Source organism: Leguminivora glycinivorella, chromosome 7 (assembly GCF_023078275.1).
Source record: "Leguminivora glycinivorella isolate SPB_JAAS2020 chromosome 7, LegGlyc_1.1, whole genome shotgun sequence".
NCBI lineage: Eukaryota > Metazoa > Arthropoda > Insecta > Lepidoptera > Tortricidae > Leguminivora > Leguminivora glycinivorella.
Window position 1 is genome coordinate 25,804,423 of NC_062977.1, and position 22,554 is coordinate 25,826,976.

General features: G+C 44.9%; 5 protein-coding genes across 8 annotated transcripts; 2 read left to right on the top strand and 3 right to left on the bottom strand.

The window, feature by feature from the left end:
* Positions 1-448: 448 nt before the first annotated feature.
* On the top strand, positions 449-3,484 carry LOC125227875 (cytochrome b5 domain-containing protein 1). 3 transcript variants are annotated; one of them, XR_007177231.1, is made up of 7 exons: positions 449-609; positions 954-1,160; positions 1,484-1,624; positions 1,875-1,989; positions 2,282-2,527; positions 2,853-3,016; positions 3,285-3,484. XR_007177231.1 is itself a non-coding variant. In XM_048132252.1 (6 exons), exons 1-6 carry the CDS (start codon positions 571-573, stop codon positions 2,927-2,929), a joined length of 825 nt encoding a protein of 274 aa, XP_047988209.1. In that variant the 5' UTR covers positions 449-570; the 3' UTR covers positions 2,930-3,071. The 3 variants fall into 3 exon arrangements, 1 of the variants encoding a protein (XP_047988209.1); XR_007177232.1 differs by having other exon boundaries at positions 2,853-2,998; XM_048132252.1 differs by lacking the exon at positions 3,285-3,484 and having other exon boundaries at positions 2,853-3,071.
* A 92-nt stretch (positions 3,485-3,576) lies between these two features.
* Positions 3,577-5,744, bottom strand: LOC125227876 (RWD domain-containing protein 4). The gene is made up of 5 exons (XM_048132254.1): positions 5,556-5,744; positions 5,132-5,239; positions 4,737-4,840; positions 4,467-4,650; positions 3,577-4,342 (listed from the first exon to the last, which is right to left on the bottom strand). Exons 2-5 carry the CDS (start codon positions 5,237-5,239, stop codon positions 4,181-4,183), a joined length of 558 nt encoding a protein of 185 aa, XP_047988211.1. The 5' UTR covers positions 5,556-5,744; the 3' UTR covers positions 3,577-4,180.
* A 510-nt stretch (positions 5,745-6,254) lies between these two features.
* On the top strand, positions 6,255-8,133 carry LOC125227874 (serine/threonine-protein kinase Aurora-2-like). The gene has a single exon (XM_048132251.1). It carries the CDS (start codon positions 6,457-6,459, stop codon positions 7,450-7,452), a length of 996 nt encoding a protein of 331 aa, XP_047988208.1. The 5' UTR covers positions 6,255-6,456; the 3' UTR covers positions 7,453-8,133.
* On the bottom strand, positions 7,875-12,330 carry LOC125227873 (glutamate receptor ionotropic, delta-2). Its single transcript, XM_048132250.1, has 8 exons — positions 12,033-12,330; positions 11,807-11,955; positions 11,443-11,691; positions 11,017-11,146; positions 10,668-10,776; positions 10,398-10,572; positions 10,148-10,281; positions 7,875-9,004 (listed from the first exon to the last, which is right to left on the bottom strand). The coding sequence occupies exons 1-8, from the start codon at positions 12,207-12,209 to the stop codon at positions 8,136-8,138; spliced, it is 1,992 nt and encodes a 663-aa protein (XP_047988207.1). The 5' UTR covers positions 12,210-12,330; the 3' UTR covers positions 7,875-8,135.
* Positions 10,052-21,584, bottom strand: LOC125227872 (peroxisomal acyl-coenzyme A oxidase 3). Of its 2 annotated transcripts, XR_007177230.1 has the most exons (15): positions 21,085-21,235; positions 20,205-20,342; positions 19,877-20,026; positions 19,416-19,581; positions 16,422-16,593; positions 16,111-16,250; positions 15,848-15,990; positions 15,471-15,573; positions 15,241-15,381; positions 14,869-15,102; positions 14,401-14,555; positions 14,010-14,141; positions 13,739-13,891; positions 13,416-13,610; positions 10,052-10,105 (listed from the first exon to the last, which is right to left on the bottom strand). XR_007177230.1 is itself a non-coding variant. In XM_048132249.1 (14 exons), the coding sequence occupies exons 1-14, from the start codon at positions 21,232-21,234 to the stop codon at positions 13,500-13,502; spliced, it is 2,088 nt and encodes a 695-aa protein (XP_047988206.1). In that variant the 5' UTR covers positions 21,235-21,584; the 3' UTR covers positions 12,787-13,499. The 2 variants fall into 2 exon arrangements, 1 of the variants encoding a protein (XP_047988206.1); XM_048132249.1 differs by lacking the exon at positions 10,052-10,105 and having other exon boundaries at positions 12,787-13,610; positions 21,085-21,584.
* Positions 21,585-22,554: the final 970 nt, after the last annotated feature.

Genomic DNA, 22,554 nt, shown 5'->3' on the forward strand with positions numbered 1-22,554 from the left:
ATCATGTAGTTCCAGTTCATATCTTCCGACTCCATCATCAGATCAGCTCAACAGTACCATATTATTGTATTGTCATCGGAACTACATATAGCTGCCAATTTTCATTACGCTACGACTCCTGGAAGATGGTTAAATTAGCTTCCTTAGATTCCATTACATACATAGTTACATACACGACGACCTAATAAAAGCGTGTTAATAAGTGATGATGATGGGAAAAATACCTATACTTATTCTTTTTCGAATTGTATGTTTTAGAGTAGAATAAATTATAACTGCTAAAGTAGAGCACAGGCAGAAATCTGAACCTAAGTATGAAGTAACTATATGAAGTCCCAATGTTGAGATTTTTCTTATCCAAACTCCATTGTAAAAAGTCAGATACTCCGTAGCAAACTCCGTAGTAAAACCGTCAATAAGACAGCTGTTATCGGGACAAAAAAATCACAATACTAACGCACAATACTAACCAATTTATAAATATATTGTGATGTCGATTATCATTGTAAATTATAATACAAATACAAAGTGATATCTACACTAGTTGAAATTGATACCTGACGGACCACTATGATATACACGAAGCAGCAATGGTACACGCCCGCCGAGGTAAGGAGTCTGCAAACATAACAACTGTAAACTTTAGAAATTAGGTATAAGTAGATTCATAACGTGCAGGTTCACCCAGAGGCTAGTAGATAACCGTACCATTGCAAAATACGAGTTCAGCGGAACCTGCTTAAGTGAGACATCAAGATACCTGCAAACTTATCTCACCTAAGTATAAAAGTATTCCACTTACTCACTGTCTCAGGTACAGATGCTAAGGCGTTGAGACCCCAGTATGAGTTCCATTTACAGAGGTTTCCCACTTATCCGGTCCCTACTTAACCAACCTTTCACCGATTGAGTTCTTTAGGAATGACGAGGCTAGCATAAAGTTTGTTGTTGAGGTGGTGGTCCACAACACGGCGCAAGACTGCTGGGTGTCGCTGCACGGGCGCGTGCTGGACCTGTCCGCATGGCTGGCGGACCAGTTCCGGCTGTGCACGTGCCGCAAGAACTGCTCCTGCGTCATCAAGAACTGGTACTGCGCCGAGGACTGCGTCGAGTACTGCCCCTGCTTCAAGCGCGGCTTCCCCTACTGCGACAAGAAGAGGGTACGTGTGCCATGTCTCTTTAGATAGACCACTCGAGTTTTAACAAAAATAACACATATTCAAATTTGCAACAGACAACAAGCCGATGGTACTTACTCGTAATGTCCGGTTGAAACGTAAAAATCATGTTTCTTTTCCCGCTATCTCTTTTTTTGGACAGCTTTGCCCTTCAGACATCAGTTTCATAATGTCGCTCCCGTCGAAACATTACCTACACAGGAACTTTACGATCGAGCGGATTTTATTATCGGACACCATCACGAGGAATCATGCATCAATTGCGTTGCAAAATTAACTACTTACTTCCGTTTTCCTCTCGTCAGCTCGCGATGACGATCGTGGCGTACGCGGGCAAGGACATCTCGCACTGGTTCCGCGGAGACGAGTGGGTGCAGCACACGCACCCGGTGACGGGCGCGGCGGCGGCGCGGCGCCCGCACGGCCCCGGCCTGCGCGAGCCGCAGGTACGACGAAACGACGGACAGACGAGTGGCTTTAGCTCTACAGGGGATCTCAATCCATACTAACATTTGAGAGTCGGCTTCTAGGGAACTTTCTCCTGATCGACGCAACGTTGGTGCAACTGAGCATCGTCAGAATTTCTCATAGCACTGACTAGTTGCTTACGCTCAAGACTCAGTGTGGGAGATTCTAAGTCGTTATAATAACAAACCAATCACCATAATTGCTAATGCCACCCTCTTATTCCTGCAGGTTCCCTCGACCAAGTGGCGGCCCTACACGAAGCCCTGGTGGCTAGACGACAGCCTGGTTGTCGGGAAGCTGACCGCCAAGACCAGGCCTATTAGGATCACCAATACTCTTACTGGTGAGCGCAGTTTACTATCTGTGGGTAGTTCTTTGTAGTATTCATCTTCCATCAAGTTTCGGACGTGTTTAAGGAGGTGGTTTCAGAGGACATTCTCTACCAGCACTGTAACGCGTACCTACACTTAATTACTATCCTTCTTCCCCGAGGTTCGACGGCGACGCTGGTGTGATCCGAGGAAGCCATTTACTTGAGAATGCAGCGCTAACGATCTCACATCACAGCACACTCCTGGGCTCGTGCAGCCGGCTCTGTGCCACGTAGTACCTATCCATAACTTGTGTCCCGCCAGGGTCGACGGTGACGCTGGAGGTGTGCTCGGAGGAGAGCATGTACGAGATCGTGCAGCGCTACCGGCGGCACAACACGCACGTGGGCTCGTACTCGTGGCGCTACCGCGGCCGCCGGCTCTGCTTCGCGCGCACGCTGGCCGAGAACGGCGTGCCCGACGAGCGCGACCGCTTCTCGGAGGTGCTGCTCCCGGACAACTGCTACGTGCCCGCCATCCTCATCTACTACAACGACGACTTGACTGAAGGTGGCAATCAACCACATTTTTATCTATCATTTTTTGGAATGGTACAATATTGAAGGATGAGTGATCGTGATCGATAGGATCAGGCGTTACTTTGCGAAAATTCATGATAATCAAAATCCGCGATAAAAAAAGTAATATCTAGATTTTGATTTTGTCTCTTAGACTGTTATGCAATTCATGATCAAAACTTTCCGTTTTCAAAATACTTATTCATTACCCATGAAGATGCATTTTAACATTTCATTCCTTAGGATCAATTTTATTGCGATATAATTGTATTTATTATGTAATATGTTAAATAATAGTGTTGTGTGATGTTGAGCAGAGCCGGCGGTGGACGACTGCTTCTGCCGCGACACGGACTGCGTCAAGGACAAGCCCGAGGCGCACCTCCCGCTCTAGTGGACCGGCTGTGAGTGGTGCGAGGGTGCGAGGGCTGCGCAAGGAGGGCCGCTACACTACCGACCACTTGTATCTAACGGTTTTAATGTATTACTTTTATTTTACGGCTACTTTATGATTTATACATTTTTTAAACTTCTGACTCTTCAACTTTATTTTTCGTCACCTTCCTACTTCAGTTTGAGGGCCCTGAGAATCACTATTAGGTATTAAAAGCAAGGTATTCTCAAGGATTTAAATGAGTCATCAATACGATTGACAATCACGATTTTATGGCATCACGCATGTTCCATTTATTCACGACGCAAGTTCAAGTGATAATCTATCTCTAAACTAAACAAGTGTTACTTTCCAGATATATTGTCAAAGCGGACCCCAGGCTCCCATGAGCCGTGGCAAATGCCGGGATAACGCAAGGAGGAGGAGGACTTTCCAAATATATGCATAGATCGTTTAATTTGCAGCTGTAGTTCAAATAAACACGCAATGAATTCGTAACTCACGTTATTTTTACGTGGATTCACCCTTATGATGTTTCTGTCGTCTTCATTTGCTTTCAATCCCCTCGCGGGATCGACACGTAGGTGCATATTGCGTGTGTTTTGACAACAGGCGCACGTTACATGTGTAAAATAACAAAACAGGTTTCTAATAATAATTATATTTCATATACATTATGCATTAATTATTTTTATTTTACATCAAGTAAGTTCAGTAAAGGAGCTCTTTCATACAAAATATACAAAAAATCCAGTAGAAAATACTAGAAAAGCTGAACAGCATCAACAGCATACGGTTAGGCAGCTCCCAAACACTTTTAGAAGCAAACACTTGTAAACGGATACAGATCAGATCTAGATTTAATTTTTAAATTGGCATATATTGTAAATTTTTAAAGTCGCTTTACAATATTTAATTTTGAAAGTTTTATACATACTTATAAGAGGCAGAATATTTCATAAAGCTACTTTTTCATAAAGAATTCAGGACACCGAACGAATACATCAAAATGCGGTCGTTTAAATTTTTAAAAATCTTCTCTAAAAGGTGTGCACAGTTTCGTGATCAGTTCAACGGATCTACCCTTAGAGGCCTTAAATTTGAAAATACCAGATTTTTAATAAAGAAATACTATACGTCACCGGCCATGTACAAAAAGCAACACTTAACTGACCGTCGGCAGTTTTCTGCCGTTTATAATAGGTATGAGAAATGGACAGTTCCGTTGAGAGCGTTACCGAAGTGGCGGTGTCACGCGGTGGGCTGGTGCGGGACCTGCGAGAGATGCTTGACGATGTCGACCCAGTCCCAGCCGCGCGCGCGCTCGCCGGCGCGGCCCATCTCCGCGCGGTCCCAGGCGCGCCGCTTCTGCGCCTTCGTCAGCTGCTCCTTGCGCTCCACGCGCGCCTCCGGCTAAGGGGACAATGCTACCGTTACTTATCTCAACCAATAATAAAGTGCAATGCAAGGAAGTGGACACAGTGGAAAACATCTAGCACCATTTCTACTATAACTTTCAAATAATGCGAACTCTCACCTCCTGGTCCTCGATGGTGATCTTCTCGACGCGAGCGACCACGGCCTCCTCGGTCTGGGCGGCGAGGATCTCGGCCGCGCGCTCCTTCAGGCACTCGAACAGCGTGTACGTCATCGCGCAGCCCAGCCACTGCTCCGCCTCCTCGCTCACTATCGACAGGATCTTCTCCTTCACTGCTGGTAATCTGGAATTACAATCATTTATTTATATTTATTTAGAGATCCAACAGCTAGTATATAAGACACAGTAGATGCAGGAATATATACTCACAAATGTTGATTATAAAAGATGTCCAGATTGAAGTTGGGCTTCTCTGTGGGGTACGTGTCTCCCCATGATATTTCTAATATAAAGGACTTCTCACCATCAACATACTGAAAATTAAAGACTAACATGAGAAACACTACCATGACAGACACAGAGTAGGATGACAAGGGAACCAGAACATGAATAAACTACAACTGCAGTGAAGTCATTCATACATAGTCAACATCATTATTGCAGTTACACAAAATATAATGCACTGGCAGCATCTATTCTAATTTCTAGACGAGATCCAAGGATAGGTATAAAAACCATTCAATATGATCGGCCATAGGTTAGGCTATAGGTTTCCTCTATTTGTTGATTGATACAAGGCGATGGTGCAGTGAAGTGAAGTCTACCTTATACTGGTATGTGGTGGGGTTGACTTGCTTGAAGTTGTCGTCGCCCTCGTAGATGGACTTCAGCACTTCCACCTCCTCCGCCTGTTGCTCCGCGTCCTCAGACATCTGCAACCAGACACCAAAATAATATCTATTCAACAAATAACCAAATCTAAAAAAGACAAGCAATCATACATTAAATTACAATAAAAAGACAGCATGTTAAAGAGTGTTCTGCAATTTTATAAGACAACTAGTTTATGTTTATAACCTATAAATAACACTGATGAACTCTAAACCTCGTTCTTAGTAATAATAGTTAATATGAAGTAATGTTGCTTCAATAGATCTTAATAAGGAACTAATATTAAGAACTTAATAGTACCTTAACTGCAATTCTACAGTAATAACTGCAAATTGCACGAAATAGCTTCATACATACATTTTCCTTTATATGGTGTGGCTGTCCAAGAATGGTAAACGAAGCACTTATAATAAAATTAACGTTAACAACACACACTGTATCCCCTAAAAAATTCGGTATTAAACGTATTCATTGCTTTAATTTAGGTTTTATCTTAGTTTGGTGAATTGAATTTTCTAGTTTTCTACTCCGAACACAGAATGTCAATTTGACAAACAGCTGACTTGACAGGTCAATGACATGTCAATGACCAAACCTGCTTACAGTCCAAATTATACCAATGTGTTCAATAAATAAGTAACTTTAGTTAATATAATCCAAAATTAACAATATATATGATTAGTAATCCAAAAATATCTAATATATTAATAATACTTTGTTTTAAGATTTTAAAATATTGTACTTCAATAATTTTGAATTATGTTAATATGTGAGTATCCATTGGACCCTAGTCGGCTACAGTGTTGGCGTATATCAATAGTAATTTGCCATGTTCGTTCTTATGAATGTTATTCTTATTTCCAAAAATATTTATTAATTGTATAATGGTATAAATACCTTTATTTTGGCAATATTTTTTATAGAACTTAACGCACTTTTATCCATTTTAATCAGGATTTTAGACAAAATTCCCAAAATACTTTACCCTAAAAGTTATGAACTTGCAAGTATGGCAATATTTTCTGACTGTCATTCAAACTGGAGCATATTGCAAAATACGTTATTTATTTGAAAAGAAATTGGTTGCGGTTTTCTAATAAATCTTATGGAATAATCTTCATTATCTTGCTTGTATAGATAGTTGTCAACTACGTTTACTTATTGTAATATAGTGTTAACTTATTAAATGATCGCTTGACAAAAGGAGATCTTGCAGAAGCGTCACACTGCACCTGTATTGTATTGTTACAATACAAAGATGGAGAACAAGAAACCCGCAGGTGATAATTTCAAAGTGCCAACTTTGCCCGTCGGCCGCCCCTTACAGTCGAGCACCAAAACGAACATCGCGGACTCGAAGGAATCCACTTCGCCGGGCTTCAAGGGTGCACACGAGAAGAAAAGTTCGTGGGCATTGACAGATTTCGACCTCGGGCGCGCGCTGGGCAAAGGGAAGTTCGGGAACGTGTACCTGGCGCGCGAGAAGGAGTCGCGGTACGTGGTGGCGCTGAAGGTGCTGTTCAAGAGCCAGATCCTGGACGCGGACATCGAGCACCAGGTGCGGCGCGAGGTGGAGATCCAGTGCCGGCTGCGGCACCCCAACATCCTGCGCATGTACGGCTACTTCCACGACGAGAAGCGCATCTACCTCATCCTCGAGTACGCCAAGCACGGCGCGCTCTACATGCTGCTCAAGCAGCGCGGCCGCTTCGACGAGCGCGCCGCCGCCGTCTACGTGCGCGACCTCTCCAGGGCGCTGCTCTACTGCCACGCCAAGAAGGTCATCCACCGCGACATCAAGCCCGAGAACATACTCATCGGACACAACGGGGTGCTCAAAATAGCCGACTTCGGCTGGTCCGTGCACTCCCCCTCCTCTAGGAGAATGACTCTCTGTGGAACCTTGGACTATTTATCCCCGGAGATGATTGAAGGCAAGCCCCACAGTTATGCGGTTGACATTTGGAGTCTCGGTGTGTTATGCTATGAGTTACTTGTAGGATTACCTCCGTTTGACGCTAAACACTCAAATCAGACTTATTTGAAAATTAAGTATGTAATAATTAAGTATCCAGAGTATGTGTCGGAGAAGGCAAAGGATCTCATGGGTAAGCTGCTGGTGGTGAACCCGGAGCACCGGCTGCCGCTGGCCAGCGTGCTGCAGCATCCCTGGATCGTAGAGAACGCCCCGCCGGGGGCGCTGCCTCCCGCCTTCAACCCCGACCCTAATGCCAAACTAGAGAATAACCAATAATAATATATGTTGTTGACTAATTAATGATAATGTTAAATGTGATTTTAGATTATGACAATAGCATAACTTAAAAATGCATTGAGCTTAATTGATTGAATTGGAAAAAAGGTTTATTAAAAGTTCTGTGAATGATATGTATATGTGCACAAATGCCGAGGCTGGTAGTTACCAGCCACCAGTTGGTGTTTCACTGTATTGTTTATCATAGTATTCAAATCTTCAAATCAATACCAAACACCAGAAATATTTTTGACATTGTTGTGGTTGAAGTATAGCAAGTTTTTACATAATTATTTATGATTCCACTGTGTATTTATTTGCTAACAACTGTATTAGGATATTAGCGTGTTTGCCAAATGCCAACACTGCCAAGTAGGGCTATCTGTAAAATAATGCCATTTTAGTAGGAATATTGTTTGTCGTAGCATAATTTGTATTTTTATGAAATGTAATTAGATAGCGATTTATCTGTATGATTATGGTATCTATTTTGTAAGGGGGTTTGGGAAATAATGTAGTCAGCGTTGTCGGCCCTGCGTTTATTACGTGTACACATTTGGAGTCAAGTTTATTCGCCATGTTCATTCACGCGACTAATTATGACTGAACTAGATGTAAAGAAATGTTAACTTAAATCATGATCTTATTATATAGTTTAAATACATAATTTTAAAACTGAAATATCATTTTTTCTTCACATAATAGAGATCCATAGCATACTTGTCAAAATTAGGATCTTTTTTGACAACACAATTCCAATAGATGAGCTCCCCAAAGAGGCATACGAAGCTCAAGAAATATCCAATCGCGAGGGCTATGAAGGCTCCGTAGAGCTTGTTGAGGTTCATGAGCGCCTTGAGCTCGTTGTCGGCGGAGTCCCGCGCGCGCAGCGGCGCCATGGCGTCGCCGAGCCACTTGCCCACCAGCCCCACCTCCACGGCGCGCCGCGTGTACTCGTCGGCCAGCGGCTTCAGCGGCGAGTTCTTGTGGAACCCGAGCGAGATGGGGATGTTCACCACGCAGTCCGACATGATGTGCAGATCCCGGTCCCCCGCCACCTTCACACTGCTCGCGTTCGTCGCGTTCTGCGTCTCCATGCTCACGTCCCAGTTCTTTCTTTTGACGCTGAGATACTTCAAGTAGTACTCGTTTTCGTAGTAGGCGAACACCCCCCGGGCGACCTTGGCGGCGGCCTCGTCCGGGTCGTCTATCGTCTGGAACCTCTCGCCGATCCTCTGCCCGATCTCGTCCAAGGACTCGTCGAAGAAGCGCTCGGTCTCGGCGCCCCAGCCGCCGCACACGAGCCCGGAGTCGACGAGCTCCTGCAGCGTGTCGATGGTGACGGTGGGCGCGGGGTTGGCGAGGATGGCGGTCATGCTGGCGCGGTAGGAGACGCCGAGCAGGATGCAGTAGAGCCAGTAGGCGCCGGTGAGCAGACGCACGGCGCCGCCGCCCGGCAGTCGCGGCAGCGACACCACCACCAGCATGCCGTACGTGTACAGGATGCTGTTCGCCACCGACCCGAACAGGTACAGGCCCGCCGGCTCCCTATCTGCAACATTATTATAAATATCAGTATTTGAGTAAACCTCTGAAGCCTCACCGGTACATGACCGGATGGCGCCGGCCGTCATACGAGTAGCTACATCGGTTAAATAGTTATTTGTTATACAAGGGGGCAAAGTTGTATTTTAACGCCGAGTGTGGAATTCTATAGTTGAACCACGAGCGAAGCGAGTGGTTCGAGAATAGAATCCTGAACTTGCGAGTTTTTTAACACACGAGAAGTAAAATACATTTGCACCCGAGTGTAACACAAAAAATGCGTTTATCACTGCTTCCAGTAGTTCCACGGGTAGTAAATCATCTTTATTACTAGATTCACCTACTTTTATCAATTTTAAAGCAGTTAATTTGACTTTGTTCAAGGTCAAATTACTTTACCCACTAGTGGATAAAATGCGTTTTTACCCGCTGATATTAAAGGACAAAACACGTGTTTCCGAGCTAGTGAGGGGAAAACAAATTTAAGCGTAGGTACCTACTGGCGTGGCGGCCGGTACTACTGTCGACTCTCGAGTTAAACGTCTTATATTAGGATATCGGGCAAGTAAAACAAAAGATTCACAAATTGAATACTGAACCTAAAGAAACTTTTCTTAAGCGCTCTCAACCTATTCTATCATCCGAGCTAGTATCCTCGATGAGGCATAATGATTTTTTCCCCTCACTAGCTCGGAAACACGTGTTTTGTCATCTAATACCAGCGGGTAAAAACGCATTTTATCCACTAGTGGGTAAAGTAATTTGACCTTGAATAAAGTCAAATTAACTGTTTTAAAATTGATAAAAGTAGGTGAATCTAGTAATAAAGATGATTTACCACCTGTGGAACTACTGGAAGCAATGATAAACGCATTTTTTGTGTTGTAGTTTCCTCGCTATAGTGAGGGGAAAAGTTTTGTGTTACACTCGGGTGCAAATGTATTTTACTTCTCGTGTGTTAAAAAACTCGCAAGTTCAGGATTCTATTCTCGAACCACTCGCTTCGCTCGTGGTTCAACTATAGAATCCTTTCACTTGCTCGTTTTTCAATTTCACACTCGGCGTTAAAATACAACTTTGCCCCCTTGTATAACAAATAACTATTAATGTCTCAAAAGAAGTTGATGATGTTGTTAGTGTTGTTACGTGCCGTGGTCGTGTTTGTCGGTGAGGACGTAGTGTTCGCGCTGGTAGCGCAGCAGGTGCCCGTAGCAGCGCGCCAGCCCGTGGAAGATGGCGCCCGTCATCAGCAGCACCAGCAGCACCGCTATCCACATGTACAGCCTGCAGAGTTGACAGATCGAATGAAGAGGAAACGCAATTCAAAATCAAGAATACGGAATGTATGGGACAAGGCAAGCGAATGGTTCGTAAGCAGCACTGTGCGAGTGTGCGCTGACTTGAAGGGCAGGATGAGAGTCTTCCAGGAGTTGTCGGTGAGCGCCTCGGGCGTGAGGAAGGTGAAGCACTGCGCCGTGTAGGGGAGCCCGAGGTCCATGAGCGCCAGGTGGTATGGCGTGTACTGCAGATTGCCCAGCGCCACGTCCGCGCCGCTCACGATCTCGCCGATTAACCCTGCAGGGAAAGTTCGTTTTTCGCAAATATTTTATCGATGAATGAACGTTTTTCACATGAAGTAGGTCTGTATTCTATTAATTTTTAGCAGTTACCTGAGAAAGAGCCATTGGCCTGCTTCTGCCCCCACTTGTGGTACTCGGCGTTCACCGACTGGTACAGGTTTGGCTTGAAGTTCATCTTCTCCGCTAACGTGTTCAGGATCTGTGGAAACATGGAAGTAAATCTGTTCCATTTCGCATTACTTACTGTGGAATACATGAAAGTAATACATAGTAAAGATGAATATAGAGGAAAATAGCGTGGACACGGCCTCGGTGTGGCATTGTGTCAAGTATTCCAGGGAACAGCGTTCACTGGGTCACTAGCATATTTGCTCACGCAGGTGGAAGCTCCTCAAACGTTCGCTCAGTTAGTACCCGACGTTACCCTCCGTGAACGTACTTCTATCTCGACGCCGCCGATCTTGTTGGTGTCGTTGTGCTTGGAGACGACGACGGAGGGCACGTGGTCCAGGTACACCACGTTCAGCACCTCCGCGTTCAGGTTGCGAGTCTTGTCTGCGAACAGGGGCCTGCAACGGGTTTCTATTAGAGATATAAGGAAGGCCTCCCAAATAGTTGCAAGAGCGAACCAGATACTAGCGTTCTCCAAAAAAGAAAAACCACATCCAGAGATAGATTCTACCTAAATCATGATAATTTAACAGTAGGTAGATGTCTCACTACTGGGAATTTTTGATCGGTAAACCCCGAATCGTGTATACCTATAAAGGAGGGAAAGATCCACGCTATTCTGATAGGAGCCGTAGCTCATGCAGCGACGTATTTGTCTCAGGTGTAATTTCTGCCGGGTGCGCGGTGAACCGACCTGTTATAGTGGAACCTGCCATTCCTCCAGATGTCGAGCCGGCGCGACACGAACACGGCCCTGATGGGGTTGGGGAAGGGCACGGTGGAGAGCTCCACCCACGGCCCCCCGCGCCCCGCCGTCCCCCCCGCGTGGCGCCGCACGAACACCACGTTCACGACGCGCTTCCACACGTAGTGCAGCTCGCGAGTGAACAGCCGGTAGTCGTGCAGCATGATGTACGCCGCGCGCGTGTCCAGGATTCGGTGTCTGGAATATATACACGGCAACCTAAAGATGTAAAAGGAAGCTGATGGATAGTAATGTCGTGGAAGCAAAGCGCACTTAGGGTAGCACATGCTCAATATATACTGGTTACACATACCTGTCCCCGAACCGCAGCAGCCTGGCCGCCTGCAGCCCGTTGGCGAGCAGGATGACGTACACGTTGCAGCCGTCCTTGCGCGCCTGCCGCAGCGCCTCCAGCGTGTCGAAGTTCGGCGACAGCAGGTCCTCGTACTCCTCCACCACGATCTGCAACACGAGTGCACGGCGACGTCAGACGCCAGCGCCCAGGGGGCACGCGGCGGGTGACGTCGGCGGCCCGTTACCATGACGACGGGCAGCGGCGGCGACAGGCGGCGCCACAGCGCGCCGCGCCACACGCCGAGGTGCGCGGCGTCGCACACGACGGCGGCGCACGTGACGCCGCCGCGCCGCGCCGCCGCGTTCAGCAGGTCGACCAGCACCCACTCCAGGTCCTTGCGAGACTCCACGCCCCTCATCATCGGGGACGACGCTGCGTGCGCGCTGGAACACCAAATATACAGAACGTCGAGGTAATTAAAATGTAGTAGATGATCAGTTTTTGTGATGCCTTATCTTGTACATAATAGTTAATACTTTTGTGTTCTCCGCAGACTTTTGAATGATTGCACCATTTGTACCATAAGAATCACTTAATAACAAATTCTTGATGAAACTTAATATGTCAAGTATGATAATATGCAGTATGATTTTTAAATTAATTTAAATTTAAGTATTTATTGGTAGGGCATGTAATTATTTAATTACCTTGCGATTGCAATCAGCCCGAAAACCACCCATCTCAACATATCTCCGTCCGAACTGGAGTGCTTAGACTAAATAAAATACATACCTTACCTACCGATCTACATTACATACCCGCGCCCGTGATTGACAGCGCTGCTCCTGTATGCATGGCCAATCAAGCTGCGAGAGGCCGCCACGCCACCGCCAGCTCACAAATTACTTCCATCCATTTATAATGAAATCCCATGCCCTGTGGATGGGCTAAACTCATCTAAACTAATCTAAAGGAAATCGATTTAATGAAATAAAATGTAACCCTCGTATAAAAACATTTATTAGGTAACCATAACCGTGTATAAAGTATATGTCAATAGTAACAAAAATAAATTCCGATTATAAAAATATTACTTATAACTATTTAGGCACAAAAAAAAATTGAGCATCATCTTGAATAGCGCGTCGGCCATGTTCCCACCTGTCCCCGCTGCCCGCTCCCCGCTCCCGCGCGACCGGCGGGGACGGCTAGGAATACACCTAAACTTGGACTCATTTTAACTAAATGTTGTCTTTTTCTTGATTTTATTCGAAATATACAACAAAATATAATTGGAATGCATCGTACAACGTTGTCAGTAGCTATATAATGTGATAAATTATACATTGGATTGAATATAAAATAAATTAAAACCTACCTACTTGAGGTTGGCTTTGGAGTATTTTTATTAATGTAAACTAATATTGCCATTTCTGCACATTCATATAAAGTCACTATCGGGTAACTATCGTTTCATTTTATTTACATTAGAAGCTGTACCTGCGAATTTAGACTTAATTCCAAGTAAGTTAATATGACACCTAACTCGATTCAACTTTCATCAATTTCTTAAATTTCTGCATTCCCGTTTTGCTAATTCATAATGTGACATATTTTGTCATTTAATTGTGATAGTGAAGAGTCTGAATCTGAAACGCCTGAGTATAGTCGATCAGCTGTGTAGAGTGCGTGTGTGTGTGTGTGTGTGTGCCTACAGCTTGGCGGGCACGTAGGTGTCCCAGTGCACGACGTCGCGCCACCAGCGCGGGCGCTCCAGCGCGCCGGGGTACGTGAGGATGCCGTCCTGGATGTGCTTGTACACCTGCACACAGAACACACACGTTACCGACTTATCATATCGTATCGTAAAATCACTCGTATGATTATTGCGGGAAAACCTTATAAGGGAAAAGTCTTGTAGAGCTAGCCTCAGTATTAAAGGTCTCCTACCTCGCCGTCAGCGTAGCCGAGCACGGAGTTGAGACACCAGTCGGGGGGCGCCAGCGTGTCCGCCAGCGACACCGCCTCGGCCGCCAGCGCCGCGCACAGCCACACGATGCCCTCGCGCAGCAGCAGCCCTTGCTCACCGGAGAAGAACCCGCCCTGCAGACCACGACGAGTTCGTCAAATTATAGACATATCTATAGTTTGATGATATTACACATTTCAAATGAGAATTTGATCCACTTTCTCTCTGCAAAATAGATGTAGATATAGTTACAATGTAGAGCGTGGCCATGTGGCGCTCGAGCATGAAGGCGCCGTACAGCGCCGCCAGCCGCAGCAGCACGCCGCGGCACGCCGCGTCCGGGAGCGCCAGCGCCGTCTTGTACAAGTGGCTCAACATGAAGTGCTGGAAACAAACAGAATAATCAATTGGGTACCATTTGTACGAGGAACTAACACAATATTTATGATCACTGTCAATGGCCACTCTCATGAGGCAGTATTTTCCCCCTTTTTTATATGCTTTAGTAGACACAATTTTCTGCAGATTGAGAGATATTTATAATGTTTTTCAGCGTGCATAAACAATTTCGCAAGTATTCTCATTTGTCCCCGGTCGGTGTAGGCATGAATATATGATTCAAACAAAACATATATTTCCGCACCTCCCCGTAGACGACGGCCAGCGTGACGGCGGTGTAGGCCTGCGAGTCGTTCCGCACGTCGTAGTCGCTGCGGCCCTCGCTCCGCAGGCGCGACACCTTGTCGGCCGTCAGCCGCAGCATGTACGTCGTCAGCCACTCGTACGCGCGCACCACGGCTGCAACACACGCGCTGCTTCATTACAGGTCTAACATAAACAATCAATAATAAAAAAAATGTATTCCTCGTTGTCCCCACACCAAGTGATCGCCGTCACACATGAGGTGGGGAGTGGGGCTAGACGGGAACGATAAGTAAGAATATAAATACATATTCCCATTTGTAAGCGGTGACGACAAATCGGACTCCAGACCAAAATGTTATCACTGATATCGCTAGTTCGCTAAGAGATAGAGAGCAGAATAAAAATAGTCAAAGAAGCTTGTGGCATTTTCCTGTCTCGTACGTCGTCAGTAGGTAGGTATACTAACTGGCAGGTTGCACGATGTCCTCCTTGGTGTCGGCGGCGCACGTCTCCGCGAGCAGCGACGTCGCTCGCGCGAGGAAGTGCACGGAGCCGAGCGGCGTGTCGGCGAAGGCGGGCTGGTGGCGGCGCGCCCACACGCCGAGCAGCCAGTTGCTGGCCTGCTGCAGCAGCATGCTGTTCTCGCCCTCGTACGTGCAGTTCGCGTCGTTGTCGTTGCGCAGCTCGCCGATGCCGGCCGCTAACAATTAACACATTACTACGTGTACTTTAAATAAAATAGCTTCTATGCAACTTTGAATAAAAAACATTGTGCGACTAGTTTACCAATAGCGGAAACAAAATCTGCAAAGGTATTTATATAAAATGTAGTGTATACCTTTAAGGTAGCCGTGTCCGCCGCAGCACTCGCGGCAGTTCTGGATGCCGTCGCGCGCCGTCCAGCCGCTCAGCGGCTTGGCGGCCGACGACAGCGCGTGCAGCTCCACGCCGCGCGCCGCCAGCTCCGCGTCCGAGGACCCTGCACCATAACGACTTCCCTATTTATATTCGGTACTTATCTCTAATAAAAAACTTAGCCTATTTGAAATGTTGTCGTTGAAAGTTTACCCATCATATTGTCGATGGACATGCGCACGTGCTCCTCCCCGAACCAGTTGCAGAAGACGCGCATGGCGAAGGTGGCCGCCAGGTACGGCAGCAGCCGCACTTGCTGCACAATACACGATCAAAACATGTCATTTGTATATTTCCATGTGTTCCCGGCACGATCACCTCGGGACAAGTGTATTCGTGTTAATATTCTCACCTGTCCCCGTTTCATATAGGTATGACAGCCACGTGCCGCGGGGACATTTGGGAATACACCATTTTTCTAAATCAGCATAAATATCAATTCAGTCGCCTATTAGATATAGGTATGGAGTAAGCTTTTATAGCTTGAATAGATAAATGTTTGAAAACGGTATGTAGAGAAGAGAGCGTACCTGCTGCTGGTAGAGCAGCACGGGCGTCTCGGCGGCGGCGCCGGGCGCGGCGAACTGGCGGCGCGCGGCCGAGTAGCGCACCGCGATCACCACCGCCTTCTGCAGGTAGTTCGTCGAGATCGACGTTATGTGCACGCGCCCGCCTGCCCAAGTAACAAGTTTCTTTCACTAATCATTTCATACATAACTATTTTCTAGAAATAAAAACAACCGTGTGATGTTCGTGGTGGTCGTGTTGTTATTTGCTGGTAGTGGTACGGTACCTGAGAGTATCCCGAGCGAGGCGCCGAAGCGCTTGGCGGGGTCGCGGAAGGGCGAGCGGTAGTCGCCGCGCGCGTCCACGCCGCCCAGCCGGTCCAGCGCCGCCGAGCGCGGCAGCTTGTACTTGTTGAACATCACGAACCTGACACCACATCATTCTATAAAATCGCCCTCAATACTAATTGTCAAAAATGTAAACAAACAAACCCATTCAATAAAATATCTATATTTCAGCACTCTTTTATTAAGTATTTTAATGAAGAATCAGGAGAAATGTTAAGGACCGCAGTTAAGCATCGTGCAGGCAGCTCACCCGTTGTCGACGCCGTTGAGGCCGACCTTCTCGCCGAGGTCGCCGAGGGTGACGCCGGCGAGCGGGCGCAGCGTGCGCGGGTCGCGGACCGGCACCACGAAGGCGTGCAGCCCGTGGCTCTGCCCCTTCGACACCAGCATCGCGTACACGATGGCGTGCGTCGCGCACTTGCCTGCACCACCAACACTCATTACGGTATCACATTCCGCGCCTACAAGCGAGGAAGCGGACTAAAAATGCAACTGCTCAGTGTAGTGGTGTTTTACATAAATATGTACAACTATACCTATTTAGGTACAACTGTAGTAGTTACAAATGCTGAAATAAAAGTATGTACGTATATCGCATGAATTCAAGTCACAAATATTGAATAATCAATAATAAATAGGTACCTACATTTTTCAATGAATCAGATACATAATTGTGTGTTCGGTGTAGGGTTTCTGCTCGAGAGTCTCGAACTCGAGACTTCTCGAGAATTTCGGCTTCATTCGAGACGAGAAAAAAATGACCGACTTGAGTCCCGAATGTAAAGTACGACCTGAAGTGAAATGCAACTTTTTACCTTCTGCCCGGTCTCATCGCGAGGCGGTGGGGACGGTGTCGAACGGCGGCCATAAATTATAACGAGATAAAGCAATCTAACCTCTCATTCCAACGTAAGCTGGCAGCGACTTTGGCTAGTTTTGACAGCCTCGTGTTATTTAAAAGCAATTCGTCATTACGAAAAAGTCAGCGCGTTTATGTATCTTGGGTCATTGACAACCTGCGAAGAGTGCTATGGCTAACTTCGACAAGATTTGGAAGAACAAAGGAATCCGACGTCAAAATAAAGTGCGATTATTTCGATCTCTTGTCTTCTCGATAATCTCGATGTATGGTGCCGAAACTTGGACCCTAAAAAGTTTTGATGTGGCTAAGATTGACGCTATTGAGATGTGGTGCTGGCGAAGACTGCTACGAGTATAACTTGAAAAGCTAGAAGAACTAACAAACATCTCTATTTTGCAAGAACTGAATATCACCACACGGCTCTCCAAAATATGCCAAGATTTTTCGGACACATTATGAGAGCACCAATGCATAATATGGCGAATTAATGGTAAACATTCTTGGGGTGGGGCTCGTAAGAGATGGTCTGACTGTGTGAAGAAATCGTGTGGCGACAGCGTATACTGTGACCGCGTTCAATGGAGACACGCTACTTGTGGTCGCGATCCTCGGCAATGAGGAAACGAGGAAGAAGAAGAAGTTATTTTAAACGTTTAATTTCAATGACATTATGATTTAATATATGACATTTTAATTTACTTAACCCGAGCACAGGCGGGGAAGTTAAAGGATTAGGTATTATTTTCAAGACTATAATTGTAGTTTTCTTGTTAAAATTTGATTTATGTTTATTTCAAAGAAGATTTTTATTGCTCTTACGCATTTTTTATAATAGTGTGGTGCAATAAAAACTACTGATCATATTGTTGTTTATTCTTTTATCAAAATTTTACCATTTATAAAAAAAAAACTCGAGACTCGAGAAGACTCGAGACTTTGGGCTCGAGATTTCTCGAAACTCGAGACTTCTAATAGGTCGAGAAATCAGAAACGCTAGCTCGGTGTTATATTTTTGTTTCTATTATACCTTATATGAAATTTACAGACAATGGAAATAGTTTCGCAAATGACTAATAAATCTAATAGGTATAGCCTTCGAGCGCATGTTCACGGTTCGTCGCTCACACTGACACCTGACTTGCTTGACCCGGGACCGAAACCCGCCAACCTGAATATAATTTCCATTTCAAATTAAAACCGCGACAACCAACATTAATACCTCATTGTGATTACGGCTAACATTTTACAACAAAAAGAAAAAAGTGTAGGAGTACAATTTATAATAATAACTACCGATTAGCTTTATTTATAACTAACAAATTATATACTTGACAAACTAATGTTTATGGAATATTCCTAATTGTCTCAGCCTTAGTTAAAAATATTTTTACGAAATTGCGGCACGGATAGTGCGGTATATTTTAAGGGATATTTATATGTGTATAAATAAAAATATTCCACACTATCCCTGCCGCAAACGTGAAAATATTCCCAGTTGTCCCCGCCTTGGTTACATGAACAGTAGTCATATGAAAATACAGTATTAGGAATATGTTCAGATTTTAGTTTTTCGATTTTCCATGCAGTCGTAAAATATTAATATTTAATATTTTTACCAAAAAAAAAAAAACTACACGTTCTGCAGTCTCCACCATTCTACAGATGAGAAAAAATATCTGAGCTACAAATAAAAGAATAATTATCAAAATTAATGTCCTTCCAAAAATGTATGATAATTGGTTGATGAGCTGGACATTTCTGCCTGAGCAAAAAAGGAGATGCTTCACTTGACGAGGTTGATTTGGCCGGTGATTGGGCGGGGTGAGCTGCGTAATGATAATGTCGGAGACTCACCCAGCGAGCCCACCCAGCACGTAATGATAATGTCGGAGACTCACCCAGCGAGCCCACCCAGCACGTAATGATAATGTCGGAGACTCACCCAGCGAGCCCACCCAGCACGTAATGATAATGTCGGAGACTCACCCAGCGAGCCCACCCAGCACGTAATGATAATGTCGGAGACTCACCCAGCGAGCCCACCCAGCACGTAATGATAATGTCGGAGACTCACCCAGCGAGCCCACCCAGCACGTAATGATAATGACGGAGACTCACCCAGCGAGCCCACCCAGCACGTAATGATAATGTCGGAGACTCACCCAGCGAGCCCACCCAGCACGTAATGATAATGTCGGAGACTCACCCAGCGAGCCCACCCAGCACGTAATGATAATGTCGGAGACTCACCCAGCGAGCCCACCCAGCACGTAATGATAATGTCGGAGACTCACCCAGCGAGCCCACCCAGCACGTAATGATAATGTCGGAGACTCACCCAGCGAGCCCACCCAGCACGTAATGATAATGACGGAGACTCACCCAGCGAGCCCACCCAGCACTTGGCGGCCTCGAAGTCGGGCGAGTGCAGCTCGAAGCACTGCTCGTCGGGCAGGTAGGTGGCCGTGGTGCGCATGCCCTTGGCGTTGGAGCCGTGCGCGATCTCCGTCAGCGCGAAGCACCCGCCGATCTTGCCCTCGTCGCACGCCTGCAACGGTTGCGAGCGTGTCACGAGCACAACACTTCTGTTCGAAACTTACCAATAAAAAATAATTATTGGAGAGGACGCATAACGAGGGATGTGTAAACACTTTGACGGAAACGCAACCTAAACTTGTTTTACTCTGAAACAGCAACCTTATCGATAAAAAAATGTGCAACAATCTAAAAGTGTCAACTTCCAAAATAATTGGAATGAATTTGAATTTTGAATTGAATATTGCAAGTTCATGAATGATCTTAACTGAGCTTTAAGGTATGCCTGTACTGTACGGGCATAATACCTCAATGAGTGGGAAGTGGTGGTCCCGGCCGCTGCCGCGGATGGTGTTGGAGAACATGCGGAAGGTGAGCGACAGCTTGATGGCGAGCGAGCTGTCCCACATGAAGATGGCCTCCGTGAACGACTGGAACAGCCGCGGGTGCATGGCTATCTGTATATATAAATCACCTCTGAAATACTATGTTTCCATTGACATAATAATTGTTTAGAAGAATCTTGCATATCCGTATATCATTATGAAAGAATTAAGTACACTAATCAGTTCCAATTTCTGGTAAGAAATCAAATATTATTGTGTACACAATGTAAGTAACAATTTGATTGCTAACCTCCTCCAAGGGCACAAGGTCCGCATTGTGGATGACATACATGCGCTTGGTGGCGAGGTGTCTCTGCTCGTCCAGCGACGGGGTCGCCTCCGAGTGCTTGAACAACGGGTGCTCCTCCATGAACTTCCATATTTTGTCCTGAAAAAGTCAGCTGGGTTAATATCTTGGCTGTATATCTAGGCTGTATATCTAGGCTGACGTCTATAAACATAAACTTTATTGACTTTGTTTTATTTCCCTAAGTTAATACTTATCTTTTTGTTCCATAATTTTACCGCACAATTCAAATTATTGTGTAGCAAGTGGTGAGCCGGTATAATTATTATTGTTATCTTACCATCTAGGATACAAATTCCAGCTTAGTGCGTTTTCACATTATCCGATCCGATATCAGATGTAGGATGGATTTCAAAAGCTAAATAGGCTAGTTTACTATACTTAAAATAAAATATTTTATGCAGTGCAAGAAATAAATCACCACATAATTAGAAGAAAAATATGGACAGTAGTTATGTTTAAACATAATTTCTATTTAATAAATCAAAGCGAAAGATAAAAAGTAAATGAATTGACCTGACGTCACTCCTCAGTGTATCATAGTAATTCCATATTAGCAAATCGTTTTGACAGTTCTTAAAAAGAGCTGATTTGACTAGTAGGAAACTAACCTATTCAAAGATGGTGGCTAAAATATATGCGATATTGGTCCTACGTCGTAATTAAACAACCCAACAACAGTTGCAACACAACTTTACTGTTAAGCTTTAGTTATAAAAATAATACTTACTTGTAACAGACTGGAAATAATAATCATTCATTATCATAAAATGAACCACAAAGTTAATTTAACTATTAGGAATAGTGAAAACTAGTAAAGTACCTTAGCTCGTATAGCCTGTATGGAGTCGTAGGCGAGCTTCATGCGGCGCCAGTCGAAGGAGGCCTGCTCGCGGAAGGCGGCCAGCGGCCCGCGCGGCGGCGCCGGGAACAACGCGCGCAGCTCCGCGTCGCCATCACCCGCTCCCGACATCCTGCCTCACGCAACGATTGCTCTGATAAAACGCAACAACAATGTCTTTTCCTACTTCACCAAAGTTGATTGAACTTCTGAACTTTGAACACCAATAACTGATACGAGCCAGTACGAACAAAACAACTGTTAATCAACTTTTCAACTTGTCCTGTCACGATAGTCTTGAACAACTTTGTAAATTATTCTGAAAACTTGCAAGTCATTGAATAACGTTATACGCACTTTGGATTTATTTGAGTAAGACTAGGCCTTGTCTTTGCATACATAAAATGCTAAAAAAAGTACAATAATATGAAAAATACTAGTCTTAATATTCACGACAGACACACTCACTAATCACTAACTTCACTGGCAGCTGTCAATGTCAAATGTACACACTTGACTCTCGATGGATGACCGTTCGGATACTGCACAATACATATAATACCAAATGATTCTGAAGCTAGGAACATACTACGCGGACGTCCGTCGTAAATCGACCGCGACCGCGACCGATCAGTGTGCACGGTCACAAAACATCCAGCGAGCCAGATTTCGATCGGACGTCCATGCGCTCAAGGCCACGTCCACGGCCGTCGACCGTAGTTTGCACGGTTAAGTGTATTTCCATTGTCCAGATCCCCGTCCGCGGTCGCGCGACCGCGACCGCGACCGATTAGTGTGCACGGTAAAGACTTGACTAGAAGTATAGGTATAGCGCCATCTCTCGGTGAATTCGCTAATTAATTTGCGCGACCTTGGCCTTGTCCTTGTTGATTTGTTGATGTTAACCGATTTCGACAGTTTTTACTTTATTTCAAAGAGATTTTTTTTACGTAAACTGTTGTATTAATTTGAATTACGATATACATCCGCAAGAGTGATTAAATTGAAAGTTAAAATCTGAAAAGTTTTTTTTATTAAAATAAAACTTTCCAAATTACAAACACAATTTTATTTTTCCTGTAATATTTAGCATAACATTGGTTAATGTTTCGTAAAATTTTCATAATTTTTCGTTGGTAAGCTTCGGAGAGAAGGATGGGGGGGACGGGGGGACGGTATTTTTTATTACATTTTCCTTCATAATTCTTTTTTTTCTCCACTACAAAAAATATATAAATAAATTAATAGTTTAAAAAACACTATAAAACACGCTTTTATAAATGCACGTAAAAGCCAAAAATAAATTATGGATCGTTCAAGTTGTCTCTATTTGTGAGCTGAAGTTTAAAAACTATGTGCTTTTAATTATAATATTTTATTGTAAAAGCGTGGGGCGCTGGAACAGGAAAGACTTTTTGTATAACTTGCTGATAAATCAAATTATGCTATGTT

What these genes read in the sequence shown, in the direction of transcription:
- LOC125227872 (XM_048132249.1), bottom strand. Translation starts at nt 21,234, where the DNA reads ATGTCGGGAGCGGGTGATGGCGACGCGGAGCTGCGCGCGTTGTTCCCG. An exon ending in TACAGGCTATACGAGCTAAG is followed by an intron (nt 20,343 to 21,084) that starts GTACTTTACTAG and finishes TGACTTTTTCAG; the next exon opens with GACAAAATATGGAAGTTCAT. An exon ending in ACCTTGTGCCCTTGGAGGAG is followed by an intron (nt 20,027 to 20,204) that starts GTTAGCAATCAA and finishes TTATATATACAG; the next exon opens with ATAGCCATGCACCCGCGGCT.
- LOC125227874 (XM_048132251.1), top strand. Translation starts at nt 6,457, where the DNA reads ATGGAGAACAAGAAACCCGCAGGTGATAATTTCAAAGTGCCAACTTTG.
- LOC125227873 (XM_048132250.1), bottom strand. Translation starts at nt 12,209, where the DNA reads ATGATGAGGGGCGTGGAGTCTCGCAAGGACCTGGAGTGGGTGCTGGTC. An exon ending in GGCCAATGGCTCTTTCTCAG is followed by an intron (nt 10,573 to 10,667) that starts GTAACTGCTAAA and finishes CTTTCCCTGCAG; the next exon opens with GGTTAATCGGCGAGATCGTG. An exon ending in ACTCTCATCCTGCCCTTCAA is followed by an intron (nt 10,282 to 10,397) that starts GTCAGCGCACAC and finishes TCAACTCTGCAG; the next exon opens with GCTGTACATGTGGATAGCGG.
- LOC125227875 (XM_048132252.1), top strand. Translation starts at nt 571, where the DNA reads ATGATATACACGAAGCAGCAATGGTACACGCCCGCCGAG. An exon ending in AATGGTACACGCCCGCCGAG is followed by an intron (nt 610 to 953) that starts GTAAGGAGTCTG and finishes TTTGTTGTTGAG; the next exon opens with GTGGTGGTCCACAACACGGC. An exon ending in CCGGCCTGCGCGAGCCGCAG is followed by an intron (nt 1,625 to 1,874) that starts GTACGACGAAAC and finishes TTATTCCTGCAG; the next exon opens with GTTCCCTCGACCAAGTGGCG.
- LOC125227876 (XM_048132254.1), bottom strand. Translation starts at nt 5,239, where the DNA reads ATGTCTGAGGACGCGGAGCAACAGGCGGAGGAGGTGGAAGTGCTGAAG. An exon ending in CCACCACATACCAGTATAAG is followed by an intron (nt 4,841 to 5,131) that starts GTAGACTTCACT and finishes TTTAATTTTCAG; the next exon opens with TATGTTGATGGTGAGAAGTC. An exon ending in TCACCATCGAGGACCAGGAG is followed by an intron (nt 4,343 to 4,466) that starts GTGAGAGTTCGC and finishes TTGTCCCCTTAG; the next exon opens with CCGGAGGCGCGCGTGGAGCG.